Source organism: Lynx canadensis, chromosome B1 (assembly GCF_007474595.2).
Source record: "Lynx canadensis isolate LIC74 chromosome B1, mLynCan4.pri.v2, whole genome shotgun sequence".
NCBI lineage: Eukaryota > Metazoa > Chordata > Mammalia > Carnivora > Felidae > Lynx > Lynx canadensis.
The window spans coordinates 171244803-171265519 of record NC_044306.2 but is presented as its reverse complement, the minus strand read 5'-3'; the positions used below and the strand labels follow the sequence as shown (position 1 = coordinate 171265519).

At 40.2% G+C, this 20717-nt stretch overlaps 1 protein-coding gene across 18 annotated transcripts in view; it reads left to right on the top strand.

The window, feature by feature from the left end:
- LIMCH1 (LIM and calponin homology domains 1) overlaps nucleotides 1-20717 on the top strand; it is a 327424-nt gene that overhangs the window by 267313 nt on the left and 39394 nt on the right. For all 18 annotated transcript variants that reach the window (XM_030313975.1, XM_030313969.1, XM_030313970.1 and 15 more), the window contains 4 exons: nucleotides 278-404; nucleotides 1822-1979; nucleotides 2191-2599; nucleotides 6465-6680. In XM_030313975.1, the coding sequence (XP_030169835.1) occupies nucleotides 278-404; nucleotides 1822-1979; nucleotides 2191-2599; nucleotides 6465-6680 (910 nt within the window). The remainder of the gene's footprint in view (nucleotides 1-277; nucleotides 405-1821; nucleotides 1980-2190; nucleotides 2600-6464; nucleotides 6681-20717) is intronic.

Genomic DNA, 20717 nt, shown 5'->3' with positions numbered 1-20717 from the left:
AAACATATTTTGGCACCTACGGATAAAATGACATTGACTTGCTGCAGCCACCACGGAAGGCAAAGATGGCCACGTTTTGGCTTTCGCGGCAAAAGAAGTGGGGTGCTAGCATGCCCGCTGCAGGCTGGGGGATCGCAACTGGCCGCATCACGGGGCTGGCTTGAGCTGCTGCGGGGAAGGGGCGGTTTTCCAAGCGCGGTAGCGCCCCCGCGCGGCAGGACGCGCAGACACACCCCGGGCGCCGGTCCATTTTTGTCTCTTCTCTCTCCACGCTCAGGAGCACGAGTATGTTTGACATGCGGTGTGAGGAGGAGGCCGCGGTGCAGCCGCACAGCAGGGCCCGCCAGGAGCAGCTGCAGCTGATAAACAACCAGCTGCGAGAAGAGGACGACAAATGGCAAGATGTGAGTGTCGGCCAAGGCCACGGGCAGCACGGAGGCTGCCCAAACCGTGGGTCAGAGCCCCCTTGGAGCAGGAAATCAGGGGAGTGGGTAGACAGGCTTGAAAGCCATGCAGGGGGAGGGAGCCCGTAGAGGATTTCAAACCAGTGACGGGAAGTGTGGGATTAGTAAGAAAGTTAAGGGCAACGTGAAAGGTGAAGGATACAGATGTGTATTCGACAGGTACTCTTGCTAGAAGGTTGGCCACAAAGGAGGGGGAGCAGGAGGGAGGCAACCAGCATGGGATGCAGAGTTGAGGATGCCCTGTCTTTTGTTTGAGATGATACATTGAAATCAGCGATGATGATGGCAACAATAATCGCCAACATTGAAAGCCTGCCGGTTACAGGCACTGTTCTGCCTTGCATGTAGGAATTCTTCAGTTTCCTTAGTAACCCGATGAGGTAGCAACTGGTATCGTCCTCAGTTCCACACATATGTCCCAGAAGAGCTAAGTAACTCACCCAAAGTCACACAGCAGTGAGTGAGGTAGCCAAAATTAGAACCAGAGAAGGAAGTCTCTATGGCCTGATGAGGGCCTTGAGATCGTCTGTGCTGAGAGCAAAGAGCCAGGGCAGGGAAGAACGCGAAGATAGGGATGACAAGAAGGACCGTGAATTCTTCCATGTAATCCTCACAAAGCACTCTGAGGTGGCTAATGCAAAATTGGTGGTCCAAAAGTTAACATTTCCAAAGTCTACGTAGTAATAATTATGACTACAATATATTGGGCACTTACTCTGTGTCTGGCACCTTATATGTACTATGTCATTTAACCCTCACAATAGGCTGGTAAGAGTAGGTGTAATTGGCATCCCTGTTTTAGAGATGAGGAAACAGAGGTACAGACAGGCTAAGAAACATGCCTGAGATTCCAAAGCATGGAAGAGATAGCGCTAGGATTACTTCCCACAGCTGCACTCCCATCCACCTGACTCCAGACTCCTAGAAATAATTATTTCTGCCTTTTCTTCCTTCCCAGAGGAAATTGTGTAGGTCTGTGGCTGATTCCTACTATCCTGTTGTCAGCAAGTCCATTCACAATGCACAGGTCATAAATCGGAAGAAATGAAATTTCTTGTGATACCCTGTGAAGCAATACTTTAAAATTTAGCAGCTGACGTGAAATATGATTGCATTTCACATTACTGTGCTTAAATGAATGCATTGCCCTGCTGTGGATATTGTAGCTCTATCTGAATATTTCCTGCCTTTGAGGCATTCCTGTTCCAACCAGACTTACATTGGATTGGGTGGCAATGCCCTAGCATAGTGCTGGGCCCATCGCGAGTGCTCACTAAACTCTAAAGAGTAGACATGGAGTTGTGTGTAAGCCTGGAGAAGTATGTCCTGTCTACCCCTGACCCCCCACCCCCACTAGGACCTGGCTCGTTGGAAGAGTCGTAGAAGAAGCGCTTCCCAGGACTTAATCAAGAAAGAGGAAGAAAGGAAGAAAATGGAGAAGTTACTGGCTGGAGAGGATGGAACAAGTGAACGAAGGAAAAGCATCAAAACCTACAGAGAAATTGTTCAAGAAAAGTGAGTTCTTTTGTTGTTTTTTTTAAATGTGCAATATGCTCTAGATGTGCTTTTTCTAAAAATTGTTGGTATTCACAGAGGCTCTGACACCAGTATTCCACACTCCCCGTGCTCCCCTTTCAGCTCGACCTTGGTTCCTACCAAGGTCTTCTTTGCCATTTTTGTGACTGTTGACTTTGTTCTTGCTGCCCTTCCCATGCTCCTCCTTTAGAGAGCGGAGAGAGAGGGAGTTGCATGAGGCCTACAAGAATGCACGGTCTCAGGAGGAAGCAGAGGGGATCCTTCAACAGTACATCGAAAGGTTCACCATCAGCGAGGCTGTTCTCGAACGCTTGGAGATGCCAAAAATTCTGGAAAGAAGCCATTCAACAGAGCCAAACTTAACCCCCTTCCTGAATGACCCCAACCCCATGAAATACCTGCGGCAACAGTCACTGCCTCCACCCAAGTTCACTGCCACTGTGGAAACCACCATCGCTCGCACCAGCGTTCTGGATACCAGCATGTCAGCAGGCAGTGGCTCTCCAAGCAAAACTGTCACTCCCAAAGCAGTGCCTATGCTGACACCCAAGCCTTACTCCCAGCCCAAAAACTCTCAAGAGGTTCTGAAGACCTTTAAGGTAGGATACGTTCCTTAAGAATAGAAGCAAAACCAAACCCCAGGTAAAGAAAGAAAGCATCTCGCCTCAAGAAGATAGAATTATTTGTATCAGACAAAAGAGGAATGTATTAACATTTACAATTGTAAAGTTTATGCCTCAGGAAATTTGGTTTGCAAATAGTTAAAGGACAGATGTTCCCCCCAATTCCTACTGATAGACTCCAATGAGATTGATAATTGAGACGTCTCCATGAGCAAGGCTTATTTTTGAATTTGATATAAGGGCATGGTCTCTCTATAGTAGTGGTAACAGACCCTTAGTTTAGTAAAACCCTGGGTATCCCAGGATACCCTGGGACTATAGCAAAGTCCTCAGAACAAAATTTTAATTGCCTTTGTTTTAAATAGAAGCATAGGCAGCCACCTCTTCTTTTTAAGGAATTTGACATCCTAGCCAAAAAGATGCTACAATTGAAAAAAAAAAAAAAAGAGTAATACAAGGAGTACATAGGAACATGGGATGTACTTGATTCCCAGATGACACAGGTTTTTAAATTTTTAAGTGGAAAGAAACTAGGTTGTTTCCTACCAACATGAATATGTAAAATACTGTTCCAGAACGAAGGATCGTTTGACAACCAGACATCTTTTCACTTCCTCAAATCTCAGTGTTTTCCCTCACATCATGAGGAAGCACTCATTCTTTGGCTTAAAGCTCTTTGGATTACAAAGAAAAATCAGTTCTCATGGTCCCTGCATGCCACATGGGTTCTTAATAGAAGACAGAGGTGGACTTCATCACCAGGAGACAAGGGCACATGACTGTGAAGAAGGTTTGCTCAGCTAAACTAATTGAGTAATGTGATGTCATGTATCTTCCTGTTGAATTTCAGAGGGAACCAAAGTATATGCTTTCTGACTATTGCTTACATAACTCAGAATGGATCTTAAATATCTGTGCTTTAGCCTTTGACAGAACAAAAGGAAAGTACCCTGGATGTCTCATCTGGGTTGAATAGAGATGTGTGTCCCCCGAAGGGCTGGAGCTGTGTCTTTGTTGTTCACAGCTTCTTCCTAAGAGCCTGGCATAGGGACCTGGGAAATAGTAGGCACTCACCAAGTTCTTATTGAATAAATACTTGAATGTTCCTTGAGAAAATGAGCCACTCATCAGGCAGGCTCACACATAGATAATCATGTCCCCATACATGCTCAATATCCCACCTGAGTACTACACCAGGTCTCCTTCACCTAGGGCTCGTGACCATGAACTATCTGTGATATTTCATGAAGGAAGATTTGATATTGAGGTGGCCCAGAACAGGGGTAGATAATACTTTTATTTAACTTGGTATCCAAAGCATCCGATCAGATAATGTAGATGTCCATTTCCCTTTCTTTATATGAATAGTGCAAGGTGATCATTTAAACAGAAGAATTTTGATAGATGACTTTATGGCAAGACTTTGGCCCTCAGGAATCCCTGTCTCTCACCATTGTGGCAAAACAGTGTCAAAGGTCTCAGGAAGAGCATTCATGGAGGAATGGGGAGAAGAACTTAAGTAGAGATCTTTTTAGAGCTGGGGTTCACTCTTGACCACCAATGAGCCCTTGACTCATCATAGGCATTTAGGGCTATCGGCCCCATTCACAGCCCCACCACTCAGTGGGTGAACCCAGTTATGGTCAAAGGTAGTATATAAATGGAAAGTTGTTACCAGATAATGCCAGGGTAGAAGCTAAGGGGTACGTGTGTGTGTGTGTGTGTGTGTGTGTGTGTGTGTGTGTGCGCGCTCATGTGGGTAGGGCAGTGGGATGAGGGAGACAGAGAATACGGCCTTAGTTTCCTAGTACAACAGAATTAAGAGTAAAGGAAAATCAAGTGAAATAGTTTAAGCCAGTGTTTTTCAAAGTGAGAATTATTACCTGTTGCCAGGTTATGAAATCAATTTAGTGGCTTAGTATTAGCATTTTTTTAAATTTTTCTTTACCATTTATTTATTATTGAGAGACAGAGAGACATAGAACGTGAGCAGGGGAGGGGTAGAGAGGGGAAGACACAGAATCTGAAGCAGGCTCCGGGTACTGGGCTGTCAGCACAGAGCCGATGCGGGGCTTGAACTCACAAACTGCGAGATCATGACCTGAGCTGAAGTCAGTCACCTAACCAACCGAGCCACCCAGGCGCCCCTAGCATTTTTTAATAAAGTAAAATAGAATACAAAAAAAAAAAATAGTGCATCACATAAAATAAAGGTAAAAAGTATTTTGCAAAACCCCTATTTCAGCTATAGTTATGTGGGTGTGCTCAGTTATGATTTAAGGTTCTTTCTTATGGATCACAGACAATAGATTCTTTAAGCCACAGGCTTAAGGTAAATAAACCCTAACTAATATCTGGCCTTCCATTATTCCTCTTGAAAGATTTGAGAAGGCCTAGTAATAATAATGGCTAATGTTTATATACATAAATTGTGCCAGATATTGTTGTAAACTCTGTACATATGTTAACCCATAAAATCCCCTCAACAGCACGATCAGGGAGATGCCATTATAAAAGTTTATAGATGAGGAATCTGAGCACAGAGGATAAGACACTTGTTGAGGATTATGTGGTTTTTAAATGGTAGAGCCAGGATTGAGTCTTAGGCTGTCTGACCGCAGCTTCCTCTTATAACCACTGTGTATATTGCCCCACACTTTAAGATGGAGGGGAAGGTTCTAGGTGCCTTTCAAGAAGCCAGACTAACCACCCTCTCTGCTCCTCCTTTCTTGCTTTTACCACCTTCCCTACACATGGGTACAAAACAAAAATATTTTAATGTGATGGCCTTTTGTTCTTGGGAAAATTGGGATTGTAAAATTAACTGGAAATGGGGATTCACTGTAATATAGCATAGTATCAGGCCCCCTGCCCTTCGTGTTAGCTTCCAAAAATGTACCCATTGCCCCCTTACCACAGAATAACCTATGGAAGTTTCCTGAGCTGAGGTGGGTTCTACCTAATTTATATGATAGCCAGAAACAAAAATCTCAAAACTGTGGAATAGTAATCAGAACTTGAATGAAGTACACTGCAACCCAAATATGTGACATGTATTTATACTTAAGATTCTTTAATTTTCTATACTTTAAAATAAGAGCACAGACCAAGTGAACAGGAAATTTAACCCAAAGTGAAGTGGCCCGAGAAGATTGATGAATTTTAAAAGAGGTTCTGGGCACCTGGGTGGCTCAGTTGGTTAAGTGTCTGACTTCGGCTCAGGTCACGATCTCACGGTTCTTGAATTCAAGTCCCGCATTGGGCTCTGTGCTGACAGCTCGGAGCCTGGAGCCTGCTTCAGATTCTGTGTCTCCCTCTCTCTCTGCCCCTCCAATGCCCATGCTCTGTCTCTCTCTGTCTCTCAATAATAAATAAACGTTAAAAAAAAGTTGTAAACTAGGGGCACCTGGATGGCTCAGTCAGTTAAGCGTCTGATTTCAGCTCGGGTCATGGGCTCACAGTTTGTGAGTTCAAGCCCCGCGTCGGGCTCTGTGCTGACAGCTCGGAGCCTGGAGCCTGCTTGGGATTCTGTGTCTCCCCCTCTCTTTGCCCCTCCCCTGCTCATGCTCTGTCTCTGTCTCTCAGTAATAAATAAATGTTAAAAAGAATTAAAAATAAATAAATAACTTAAAAAAATAAAAATAAATAAAAGAGGTCCTTAAAGAGGTCATTTATGGGGGCCCTAATTTCCAGAGCCAATGGAAGCATTTGAGAGGCCTTACTTTTGGTTGGATCCTGATTGTTAAGTGATAATGTTTTACCGTGACTCTGAATGTGTTCTTTTGTTATAGTCTTTCATTGGGGAATAGCTTGTGTTTTTTGTTCACTGTGTTTTTTATAGGTAGATGGGAAAGTCAGTGTGAATGGAGAAACAGTTCATGGTGACAAGGAGAAGGAAAGAGAGAGTCCCACGGTGGTACTTGCCTCCTCATTAACCAAATCCCAGATGTTTGAAGGTGTGGCCAGAGTGGATGGGTCCCCAGTGGAACTCAAACAAGACAACAGTAGCATTGAGATCAACATAAAGAAGCCAAATTCTGTTCCCCAAGAACTGAGAGTAAGAGCAAACTTTTTTTTTTTTTTTTTTTTTTTTCCTTTTTGGGATCATTCCACTGTGAAAGAATGTCTTCTTAAAAGTAAGTATTGGTTTCAGGAGCAGAAGTCAGTGATTCATCACTTACATACAACACCCAGTGCTCATCGCAACAAGTGCCCCCTAAGTCCCCATCACCCATTTAGCCCATCCCCCCCGCCCACCTCCCCTTCAGCAACCTTCAGTTTGTTCTCTGTGTTTAAGAGTCTCATGGTTTGCCTCCCTCTCTGTTTTTATCTTATTTTTCTTTCCCTTCCCCTTTGTTCATCTGGTGTGTTTCTTAAGTTCCACATATGAGTGACATCATATGATATTTGTCTTTCACTGACTTATTTCGCTTAGCGTAATATACTCTAGTTCGATCCACATTGTTGCAAATGGCAAGATTTCATTCCTTTTGGTGAATATATATCACATCATCTTTATGCATTCATCAGCTGATGGACATTTGGGCCCTTTCCATAGTTTGGCTGTTGTTGATAATGCTGCTATTGGGGTGCACTGTATCCCTTCAAATCAGTATTTTTGTATCCTTTGGGTAAATACCTAGTAGTGCAATTGCCGGGTCGTAAGGTAGTTCTATTTTTAACTTTTTGAGGAACCTCCATACTGTTTGCCACAGTGGCTGTACCATTCACATTCCCGCCAACAGTGTGCAAATGTTCCCGTTTCTCTACATCCTTGCCAATTCTTATTTTTTGTCTTATTGGTAGTAGTCAGTCTGATAAGAGTGAGGTGATATTGTGGTTTTGATTCGAATTTCCCTAATGAGCGATGCTGAGCATCTTTTTATGTGCCTGTTGTCCATCTGTAAGTCTTCTTTGGAAAAATGTCTATTCAAGTCCTCTGAACATTTTTTAACCACTTTGGTTTTTTTGATATTAAGTCATGTAAATCCCTTATATATTTCAGATATTAACCCCATATCAGATGTATGACTTACAAATAACTTCTCCCATTCAGTAGGTTGCCTTTTTGTTTTGTTGATGGTTTCCTTCTCTGTGCAAAAGCTTTTTAGTTTGATGTAATCCCATTTTTTTAATTTTAGTTTTGTTTCCCTAGCCTAAGGATACTGGTCCAAACAAATACTGCTAAGACAAATGTCAAAGAACTTACTGTCCATAATTTCTTCTGAGCATATTATGCTTTTAGGTCTTACATTTAAGCCTTCAATCCATTTTGAATTTATTTTTGTATATGGTGTAAGATAATGGTCCAATTTCTTTCTGGGATTTGTCTTTTGAAGAATAAAGTGTTCTTTCTCAGAGGAGCTGAGAGGATTTAATTCTTCCCCACAGTGCTCAAATCCTATGAAAGAGTTTCAAATTGGAATAAACCAAAATAATTTCCTCACCAGGGAAATGTGTTTACTGGTCTCCAGGAGCAAAGTTTTGTGATCCAGGCAAATGCTGAGTCTGTCAACCTGGAATTTAATTTCACTTTTCATTTGTGTAAATGTTACCATCTCTGAAGAGTTTTTACCAATTATCATAAGATGAAATAGTGAGTTTTGCTACTAGCATGGAAACTTTACTGGTAGAGTCAAACATATGCCTGTAAGTTAGATGCTTCTAGAATTAATTAGGCATTACAGTGGTAGAATTGCTTTTCTAGGACAGTTAGTAATTCTGTTCTTATTTATCTTTGCCACACTTAATGAGAAGCAATTTTAAGTTCCTTTCATAAATACCTTTCCATGACTCAATTTGACTGTGCCATCAGGTCACAGGGCCTTTGCACATAGTGTGGAGCTCAGCTCTTTCTCATCGTACTTTGGAAAAGCAACAGTGTTGGTGCTATGCTCATCCCGTGACACTTACCACATAAAGGAGGTACACAGGGCTTACCAAGGCCCGGCAGATTAATTATAAACACAAATCCTGAGCGCTCTGCTATCAGGAACGTGTCTACTTTCTACCTCTCACCATTTCTTCCCCCACCATTTTGTTATTTGAATTTGGGGGAAACCCTGCTCGTGGATGAATGGATTTTATTCCTGATAGAAGTTAAAGGATTAAGTGAAGAGATTAGATGGTGTGTAATGCCTAAACTCCCTAAACCAACTATTTAATCTCTCTTGTTCTAAGTTTTTAACGCTTTGGAAGGAAAAAAAAAAACTTTACTTATGACCTTAAGTAGAAGACTCCTAAAACAGAAGAAAACGGAAGTTGTTTGTTTTTAGAGCAGTAAAGCCTCCCTTTAAAAATATACTCATTCCTGGGACACCTGGATGGCTCAGTTGGTTAAGCGTCTGACTTCAGCTCAGGTCATGATCTCATGGTTTGTGGGTTCGAGCCCCACGTCGGGCTCTGTGCTGACAGCTCGGAACCTGGAGCCTGCTTCAGATTCTGTGTCTCCCTCTCTCTCTCTGCCCCTCCCCTGCTCATGCTCTGTCCCTCAACAATAAGAAAATGTTAAATAAATATATATATTTAAATTATATATACTTGATAAAGTTACTATTATATATATTTGATAAAATTACTATTATCAAGGATAGGTATATATATATACATGCCATATATATACATATGTATATATATATATATATATATATACACACCCATTCTTGGTAATAGTAATTTTTTTTACTTTCACAATGAGCATATTAAAAAAATAGCTTGTTCTCTTTTAATGACAGGTATTTTCCACTGTAATAGTAGTAAAACTCCCTAAAGGCAAAGAGAAAATGGATTGAAATATTTCACATTGATTGCATATCCCCAGAAGTATCTTGGTTTAAGAGAAGCAAAATTAGATGCTCTGAAAGAAATCATGTTATTTCAGAAATTTACACGTGTAACAAGGAAAATTCCAAACACAAGGTGGCCGGGTGGTCTCTTCCCCTGAACCAGTCTGATCCTGGGCAGTCTCAGGATGCAGGCCCAAACTCATGGAAAAGCCTGGGAGTCTCTTCCTTTGTTGTCCAAGTATCTCTTACTTGGAAAAACTGCCTAGTTTTGGAGTAATTTCTAGTTCAATAAGTCCTAGTGGTTGTGAATAGGAAGTGGCATTTATTTACCCTGGCTCTGGTACCTCTGGCTCTTGAATAAACTATGGCAGCGGCTCTTACGTTATTTTCTGGGTAGATAACTACCTGTATATATCTGTTAGAGTCTAAGCCAAGTTGTTAGCTATATGACACAAGATGTTGGCTCATTATTAAAACACTCTTCATGCTCTCTTACAACGTATGACACCAAAAGTTTTCCATTCTGAGTGTGTTGTCCGAAGAGTCATTTTAAAAGAATCTCTTCTCCAATAAACTTACTGCTCATTTTACTTCCTTCACCGTATTCCAAGAAAAGCATTTCTTGACTGTGTTAACAGCCAGTGTATTCCTGTTGAAGTGGTGGAATTCATTGGTCATGGCAAAATATGGCGGCCGGCTTAAAACAGGGCACAGCGCTTCACAGCCTCCCCAGGCTTGATACCAGCTTGGACTTGATTTGCTGTTTCTAATTCATTTGCCCCATTCTGTGGGGCTGTCAAAGGAATAGTGTTCTGTTTAAATGGTGTCTTTCTTCCAAAAACTGCATTCCCAACAGATACACTCTTTACAGAGGAGTTAGCCTCACCCACCACTAAAATGTCACGGCTCTCCAGGGCAAGCTGGAACCGTTCAAAGGGCATAGCGGCAGTGGGCAGGAGCGTTAATTCAGACCGTGGAGGCAGAGTAGCAGAGAAGGGTGATCACAGGCCTCCGGGGGGGGGGGGGGGCAGTGTGAGGTTGGAGCATCAGCATCTTGGGCCAGCATGGCCGCTTTTGTACAATATTATGGCATCTCTTTGGCTCACTTCTACCTCATCTTTCTCATTGAAAACTTTTGGGACCATGGCTCTCTCACTTTAGAAATAGATCCCAAATTAAGTGAGGCTTGCTATTATTTTTTTTTTTTTTAATGCTCTGGCTGTATCTGTTGATACCAGCAAACTCCAGATCATCCTCCGTTGAATCACCTTTAAGGTAATGAGACTGTGATGGCAGTTACCTTGCCAATGGTTGCCTGTTAACCAAGAAGCATGATTTAAGGACTGCCCTCTGCCCCATTTTTGAGACAGGAAAAGAAACTCAGAAACATGCCAGGAAGGCAGTTTTCATAAAGCAACCAGAAAAGTATATAAAATAATATTTGCTTAAGTGGTAGACAATAGGGTCGGCAGGCTAGAAGGGTATAAGATTGCAAAGAACAAGTAAGATCATTATTGTTTGCGCTTAGTGGGAAAGGTTTTGTGTGGGATATGGATTTTGAATCTTGAACTCAAGTGTGGGATTTGTATTGGAATGGAGGAGGCTATTCCTCATGTTGGGAATAGTGGAAGCAAAAGCATGGACAGTGGGGAGGAACCCATGAGAAGATTCCAAGGTGGGGGGAGGTGGTCACAGGGCTAAGAGGTGATGAGGGTGAGTAGGATGCTATATCCTCCAAACAGATGGATCCTGTCTCCTGTGACCTTACCTGATTATCCCTAAGATATTTCCCAGCAAAAACCTAACACGTTTTGTTTTTTTTTTTTTTGCATTTTAGTATATTGGCTTCTGTAATTAAATCATGTCATAGCACAAATGCAGACTCCTAGAATCCAGGATTAGAAAATAATTTGGAAGTTCTTCTTCTCTGATGATGAATTTATTCTGTTTAGTAACCTACACAATGACATTTATGTCTCCATCAAAGCTAGTCCAGTGTTTTCTTGATCCACTGTGAGTTGTATTTGTATTTAAATTTCTTCCTTCCTCAGTGGTACCAAAAATGACCATTTCCTAAAACACCTAGAATACTCCATGCAGTAGGTCAAAGATCTAACCCCGCCTGCGCCTCAGTTTATATTTAAAATAAGGGAAATAATAGTATATGCATCTGGTGGTTATTGTGAGAATGTATGTATAAAGAGCATTTGGCATAATGTCAGGACGACTCACAGACAGAGGTGTCCTTAAGTTATTTTTAATATGGTCAAAGAACAAATGGGAGAAAATTACAATATATTTTTCAGAAGCCCCAAAAGGTTAAGTAGGTATAAAGTTTTTTCAGTTAGAGCAAGATCGTCAAAATTACCCTCCCTCTTGCACAGGTGTGCATTTCAAACAAATGACACGAATTCCTTGTCATCGTCCAACTCAGCTTGTCAGCCTTTCCAGCTATAATTCACTAAGAAACACGCAGATGTGAATAGCTTTTTCCAGAAGGTGATCGCCTTTGCAGATGCTCGTGTGATTCTTCCGCAGCCCTTTTTGCTCCTCCTATTATTCCCCCTTCCCCAATTCTGGCTTCCCTCTGCCACCTAGATCCTGCTGATCAGCTCCCACTTGCCAACTCATCCCAGGTGGTGCCAGGCAGGCGCCCCCTGCTGGCCAGCACCTTCTTACCAGATTTGTGGCGGTTCTCCCTCATTGACCAAGAAGGGCCAAACTTCACCAGTAGGTATCCAGACTACTTCATCTGCTTTTCTCAAACTAAGTAATAAGGTAGGTAGGTCTGTTTTTTCAGCCTTGAAAACATCAGCTCTAGGCCTTCCTCTTGAAAATTTAGTACTTTACTAACGTTTTCTGATCCAGGAAAACAGACAATCAGATCTTTCTTGAAACATTTCATTTTGCAGTGAGAGCAAGGGGAAGGCATTTGAGTAGGTGCTGTTTTCCTTACAACTGAGACCAACTGCAAATTCCTTTTAGATGTCAAATGTCATCAGAGTTTTTTCTTTAGAAACTGTTTTTCTCCATCTAGAAGTAATTGTAAGAGTGTTCAATTTAAGGCCCTTTTAAAATCATTAAAGACATTTAGGTACAGAAGCAGTGACAGGCTTCAAAAAAGTATACATCAAAGATAATTTACAAAATCAAAGCTGGCCCATCTTACCTGTTGGTTTGAAAAGTTTAAGGCAAAAAGAAAAAGTTCAAGGAATGGAGAGTCTGATTCTTCACATGGATCCTCTTTCAATCCACTGAAAATAGATACTTAGAGGTTTAAAAGTGAAAGGGGAAACACATGCACCACATCTGTGGCACCTGGCTCACGGTACCAAGACATAAATAGACGGATTTTCCAGGCCTCTGTCCAGAGAAGTTATTCGAGACTGAAGCCAGGAAATCACTCAGTCACAGAATAGAAGCTCAGGAAAGGACGTTGGGTATCACATCTTCCAACCCATGGAGGTTAAATGATCAGTCCAGCTTCTCATTCTTCCTCTGTCCTGGAAACAGGACCACCCAGGCTCTGGGTCTCAGCACGGTTTTTGCTCTTGTGCTTCGCGTTTCCAGTTCCTTCTCTAGTGTCACTCTCTGGGCCAATCCACCAATCAGATCCTTGTGAGAATGAGCAGCCAGGTGCTAGGTAGATTTTGTGGCTAGACCATGTTCCTCTTGGGCCAGGAATCGGCTACCTCCCACCTGCGGCCTCAAGGCCAAGTCTGGCCCCAGACCTAGTTTGGATGGATCGAGTTCTCAGTCCAGGAGAAGCTCATTCCTGGCTTAGACCCCAGCAGCCTTTCTGTGCGTTCATTTATTCAGGCCCAGGGGTCCATTCTTATTTACTTGTTTTCATTCTTGAACAGTGTTCTGTTTGGAGAATTGAAGACCTCTCTCTGTTTAGCTGTAACTGAAGGAAAGTATGGGTCAGAAAGTGAATTTTCCAGCAAGGCAAGGTTTGTTTCAGGCAAATTTCTAAGTCTATCAGTAGTGGTTAAAACTGCCAATTTTGAACTCATTTCCTTTGAAATAGTGATGTGAGTACAAAAATAACAAACCTTCAAGATGCAGTATCCAGACACAAGTTAATTAAACTGTCTTTGGGGATTTCCCTTGATTATATACACAGTTGACCCGAACAACGTGTTTGCAGCTGTACCGGTCCATGTATATGTGGATTTTTTCTGATAAATACAGTATAGTGCTGTACATATTTTCCCTTCCATGTGATTTTCTTAGTAACATTTTCTTTTCTCTAGCTTACTTTATTTTAAGAATACAGTATGGGAACACCTGGGTGGCTCAGTCAGTTAAGTGTCTGACTTCGGCTCAAGTCATGATCTCACAGTCTGTGGGCTTGAGTCCCTCATTGGGCTCTGTACTGACAGCTCAGAGCCTGGAGCCTACTTGGGATTCTGTGTCTCCCTCTCTCTCTCTGCCCCTCCCCACTTACTCTGTCTTGCAAAAAAAGAAAATAAGCTTTAAAAACAAGAATACGGTATATAATACATATAACATGCAAAATATGTATTAATTGACTGTTTATGTTATTGCTAAGGCTTCTGGTTACCAATAGGCTATTAGTAGTTAAGCTTTTAAAGAATCAAAAGTTACATGTGAATTTTTGATTGTGTGAAGGGGTCAGCACCCTTAACCCCACCTTTGTTCAAGAGCCAACTGTGGTCTATACATATTGCAGAACACAGAAAGGTATAAAGAAAATAGAAGCTACGTACTGCTTCCAGCCACTCATAAATGGATACTAAGATTCTTTTTTATTTTTTTAAATTTTTTTAGTTTATTTCTTAGAGGGGAGGGGGAGAGGGAGAGAGAGAGAGAACTAGCAGGGAGGGTCAGAGAGAGAGAGGGAGAGAGAGAATCCCAAGCAGACTCCACACGACCAGCAGAGAACCCAATGCGGGGCTCGAACTCACGAACCGCGAGATCATGACCTGAGCTGAAACCAAGAGTCGGATGCTTAACCGACTGAGCCACCCAGGCACCCCCTAAGATTCTTTTTCAAATGTGTCTCCTTCTCCTCTTTTTTTCAGTGCATATAAAATATTTTTTAAGTGGGTTAATGTTACTTAAATTGTGTCACAGCTTGCTTTTTCTCTTAATTTATCCTGAATATTTTGCTAGTTAATCGCCTGATTTGGGTGACTAGCATGACTTTAAAATAAGCTGGAGAGTATAAGTTCCATAAATAATGCACAGAATATTTGCTTACCTAACATGGATTACATATCTGCTCTATGCCAGATACTGTGCTGTGAGCATCCCTGACCCCTCAGAACCGGGGCTGATGGAAAGCCCCAAGATGGGGTGGTGGCTGGGGGCTTTCTGGTCTCAAGCTGCCCTTGGGAGTAGAGACTTAGCTAAATTGCCTCCTCTCCTGAGAGATTCCGGAGAGTTTTCATCTTTTGCAGGACAAATGGATGAGAAGTAGAATGGAAAGAATGAGGTAGAATGGATGAAAAAGAAAGGGAATGGAAAAGGCAGTTTGAACGATTTCAGCAATAAACTTGGGTACTCTCAGGTTCTTAGATTGCTTTTTTTACATTTTTTAAAATGTTTATTTATTTTTGAGCATGTGAGCGGGGGAAGAGCAGAGAGAGAGGGGAGAAAGAAGATCCGAAGTGGGCTCTGACAGCAGAGAGCCTGATGCAGGGCTCAAACTCACGAACCGCGAGATCAGATGCTTAACCTACTGGGCCACTGAGACACCCCTCTTAGATTGCTTCTTAATGATCAAAACCTTTAAATACCTGGGGACAATGTGGAGGTGCCTCTGAGGCCAAACCCAGAGAATGGAGCACTGGGGTTATCAGCACCGGGTAGGGTTCCCACCTCCCCGGCTTACTAGCAGTGTGACCCTGAGTAAGCCACAGCCTCCTGGGCCTCAGTTTCCACACCTGTATAAAGAGAATCATATCGATACATACCTTTTTAAGCTTGCTCTGACAATCAAATGAAATAATCCACGCCAGATGCCCCAACAGTGCTGATACGTGGTAAATGGCGCAAGTATTGTGACTACAAGATGTAACCTTTAAAGCATCATTTTAAGGGAAGAAAAATAGGGTCATCTGGGAACTCAGGATTTGAGTGTTTAGCCATATAGAAATGCTTTCAGAAGTGTGAGCATTCTTGGAAATGGAAGTTCTCCATTGGTCATGCATAAGTAAAATCTTCCTGGAATGTGATGTGCTAGGAAAATAATCCTTAGTGAAGGAGGGCTTGAGGATTTTGTCTCCTTTGCATTATAAATTATGTGCAAAGGACTTCATGAATTATTTCCTTGATTCCAAGTGGCACGCTTTCCACACTGGAACGTTTCTAAATCAGTATATACCTTACAATCAGTATATCATACTTAACAGACAGTGTATTTTCTTTCTCAGTAGTACCTAAAATAATACAACTTAAAATTGCTGGCATCTGAGGTTTAATAAACCATGCCTGTTTCGTTGTTCATTTTTGGAGCAGGGAGGCTTTGGCCTGGTTTTTGTAGTTAATTATTTTTTTTTTAGTAATTGGAAACACTAGTGTTCTCAAAAGCATTATTCGTCAGTATTTAAATCTCCAAATTTGATTCCCAATCTCAGATAGCCTTCTATAATCTAATCAATTTGGGGGCAACCTAAAAATCAGTATTTCTGATGGCATTTTATATATTGACATCATAAAACAAAAGTACTATCACGTATTAATATTTCTATGTGTATGGCGGGGAAAGCATGTTAAATTATAAAACCTAACTTACTCTTTTGTAATGCTAGGCTGGTTCATCTTCAAATGCTGCTATCATGTCAGTCATTCATATAACAATGTAAACACACACAACATATACATATACGTACATAATAAAAGAGACTTTGGTTTCCTTGACTATTTTCATTCATTAGGTCTCTTTAAAGGGATTCAACTCAGGCTTGTTAATGTAGTAAAAAGTTACAAAATCCATCGAATAATAAAAATATGATGCTTATTTCCTGCCTAGGGTTTTAAAAGTGTATTTTAATTTAATATTATGTTCTTTCAGAATTGACATGGTGATCCATCATTAGAAAATGCCCATGTAATTCTGAGGATTTCAAAATCACCCCATTCTCCAAAAGAAAAAACACATTTTGCCAGTAGACACTATTATAAAATCTCTTAGAAAGCTTGAAAGGCTTGTTGCCTGAAGTTGCTTTGTGTTTTTTTATTTTTTTTTTAAACATTTATTTATTTTTGAGACAGAGAGAGACAGAGCATGAACAGGGGAGGGGCAGAGAGAGAGGGAGACACAGAATCTGAAACAGGCTCCAGGTTCTGAGTGGTCAGCACAGAGCCCGATGCGGGGCTCGAACTCACGGACTGTGAGATCATGACCTGAGCCGAAGTCGGACGCTTAACCGACCAAGCCACCCAGGCGCCCCGCTTTGTGTTTTTTTATTTTATTTTATTTTTTAATTTTTTTAACGTTTTATTTATTTTTGAGAGAGACAAAGACAGAGTGCAAGTGGGGGAGGGGCAGAGAAAGAGGGAGACACAGAATCCAAAGCAGGCTCCAGGCTCTGAGCTGTCAGCACGGAACCCAGCGTGGGGCTCAAACTCACGAGCTGTGAGATCATGACCTGAGCCGAAGTCGGATGCTTAACCGACGGAGCCACCCAGGCGCCCCTGTGTTTTTTTAAACTTAGAAAATTTGCAAACAATTTTTTTACAGTGGTTTTTTCCAATTTTTTTTTATTGTGGTAAAATACACATAGCATAAAATTTACTATCTTAACCATTTTCATATGTATACTTCAGTGGTATTAAGTACATCCGTAGTGTTGTGTAACCATCACTGCCATCCATCTTCAGAACTTTTTTTTTCCTCTTGCAAAACCAAAACTCTGTAGCCATTAAACAATGACTTCCCATGATACCCCTGCCATCAGACCCTGGCAACAACCATTCTCCTTTGTTTTCCCCTCCCCTCGTACCCCATACCCCAGCCTCTGGTAACTACCACTCTACTCTCTGTTACTACAAGTTTGGCTTTTTTAATTTTTATTTTTTAGATTCCACATATAACTGAGATCATGCATTATTTATCTACGTCTGGCTGATTTCACTTAGTGTAATGTTCTCCAGGCCCATCCATGTTGCAAATGGCAAGATTTCCTTCCTTCTTGTGGCTCAGTAATATTCCACTGTGTGTGTATGTCCGTATGTGTGTATATAGGTAGCTAGAGATAGATATTTATTTGCATATATATACAAATTATATGTATACATATGATCAACTTGTATATAATATTAACATATCATATTTTACTTGTGTACTTTATTATACATACAATGTAATATTTACATATCACATTTTCTTTATCCATCTATCCATTGGCATTTAAGCTGTTTCCATATCTTGGCTATTATGAATAAAGCTGCAACGAACATGTGAGTACAGATAACTCTTTGAGATACCGATTTCATTTTCCTTGGCTATATAACCAGAAGTGAAATTGCTACATCGTATGATGGTTCTATTTTTAATTTGGGGGGGGAGTCTCCACACTATTTTCCACAATGGCTGTACCAACTTACATTCCCACCAACAGTGCACAATAATTCCCTTTTTTTCATATCCTCGACAACACTTGCTATGTTTTGACTTTTTAATTATAGCCATCCCTAACCGGTGTGAGGTAATATCTCATTGCGGTTTTGATTTGCCTGATGATTAGTAATGTTGAGCATCTTTTCATATACCTGTCGGCCATTTGTATACCTTCTCTGGATTGTCTGTTTGGGTCTTTTAACTATTTTTAATGGGATTATTTGCTTTTCTCTCCCCGCCCTCCCAACTATGGAGTTGTAAGAATCCCTTATATATTTTGGACATTAATTCCTTATTGGATAAATGATTTGCAATTTTTTTTCCCCAAGCTATAGATTACCCTTTCATTTTGTTAATTATCTCCTTTGCGGTAGAGAAATCTTTTAGTTTGTTGTAGTCCCATTTGTTTATTTTTGCTTGTGTTGCCTGTGCTTTTTGTGTCAAATCCAAAAAAATAATTACCAAGATCAACGCCAAGGAGCTTTCTCCCTGCTTTCTTCTAGGAGTTTTACGGTTTCAAATCTTACATTTAAGTCTTTCATCCAATTAGACATTGATTTTTGTGTATGGTGTAAGATAAGAATCAAATTTCACTCTTTTGCATGTAGAGACCCAGTTTTCCCAACCCCATTTATTGAAGAAACTATTCTTTACCCAGTTTGTGTTCTTAGTGCTGTGCCTTTGTCAAAAATTAGTTGACTGTAAAAGTGTGGGTTGGTTTCTGGGCTCTCTGCTCTATTCCATTGATCTGTGTGCCTGTTTTTACGCCAGTACCATGGTTTTGATTACTGTAGCTTGCTAATATAGTTTGAAATCAGAAAGTATGATGCCTCCAGCTTTGCTCTTCTTGCTCAAGATGGCTTCAGCTATTTGGGATCTTCTGACATTCCATATGAATTTTAGGTTTTTTTTTTTTATTTTGTGAATAATGCCACTGGAATTTTGATAGGGATTCCGTTGAATCTGTAGATCGCTTTGAGTAATGTGGGCATTTTAACAATATTAATTCTTCCAATCCACAAACACAAGCTATCTTTCCACTTATTTCTGTCTTCTTCAATTCTTTCATCAGGGTTTTATAGTTTTCAGTGTACAGCTCTCTCACCTTGGTTAAATTTATTTCTAAGTATCTTCTCCTTTTCGATGCTATTGTAAATGAGATTGTTTTCTTCTTTTTTGGATAGTTGTATATTGATTTTGTATCCTGCAACTTAACTGAATTCATTTATTAGTTCTAATAGTAGTAGTAGTAGTGTGTGTGTGTGTGTGTGTGTGTGTGTGTGTGTGAAGTCTTTAGCTTTTTCTATATATAAGATCATGTCATCTCCAAACAGAAATAATTTTACTTCTTTCTTTCCTATTTGGATGCCTTTTATTTCTTTTTCTTGCCTATTGGCTCTGGTTAGGACTTCCAGGACTATGTTGAATAGAAGTGGGGAGAGTGGAAATCCTGTGTTGTTGCTGATCCTAGAGGAAAAGCTTTGAGCTTTTCACCATTAAGTACGATGTTAGTTGTGGGCTGTCAAGTATGGCCTTTATTGTAGTTAGGCACATTCTTCTGTAACTAATTTGTTGAGAGCTTTTATCATGAAAAGATGTTGAATTTTGTCAAATGCTTTTTCTGCATCTATTGAGATGATCACATGATTTTTATCCTTCATTTTATTAATGTGGTATATCACATTTTTGATTTGCATATATTGAACAATTCTTGCATTCTTTCATAAAATTTCTTTGCTCTTAAAGAATTCAATAACAGTGTCCGCCACTATATTAACTTTAAGGGGCTTTCATTTTGGTTAGTTGAAAAGCAAATTTTGATTTATGAATAAAATATATATACTTAGACCAATAAATTCATAGCTTTCCGAGAACCTATGGGAATATTTTATAAAGCGTTTAATAATGACTTTTCTGAAGCCAATTTTAATATCTATCTTAAAACCTATTAAAATTTATTATTTTATACATATTTTTAAAATTCTTTAGCCCTTTACAACAAGATACTATTACTAAAAAACACAATAGTCTTTAAGTTATTCAGTTTGGTTGTTGAGGTATATTCTAGCCAGTATTTAATTATCCTTTCATTCATTTTTGTCAAGCAAGTACTATAATATCAGTGGGAGAATTTTGTAATCACTCTGGAATCAATTGACTCCCAAGTAAAGGTAACATAAAATTATAGTGATATTGTTTTCTGATTACAGAAGCAATACATAGTTATTGGAGAACATTTTAGAAAACAGAAAATATATTTATAAAGAAGAAAAAGTCTTCCAAATTTAAGCACATTAAAAATAATCACTATTAACATTTTAGTATATTTCCTTACTGTCTTTTTATATATGTATTAGCAGGTATATTTGTGTATACATACAGCACATATAAAATCTTACATATGTAGATTATAGGCATCATACTGAATATATGTTTTACATTTTTTGACTTACCATTAGATGACAAGTATTTCACATATCATTAACAATTGTTCAATACCCTTTTTTATGACCGCATAATACTTCCTTCTAAGGACATACTGTAATCCATTCACCCATTCCCCAGTTGTTGGACACTTAGGTTGTTGCAAATTTTTTTGACATCATAACTTTTATGAAGCATAAAACAGATAAAACGAAGTGCTTCTCAAGGAGAGGAACACAGGCATAAAAGTGATTTACTAAAGTACTACTGAGAGAGGTGAACATCATGGTGATGT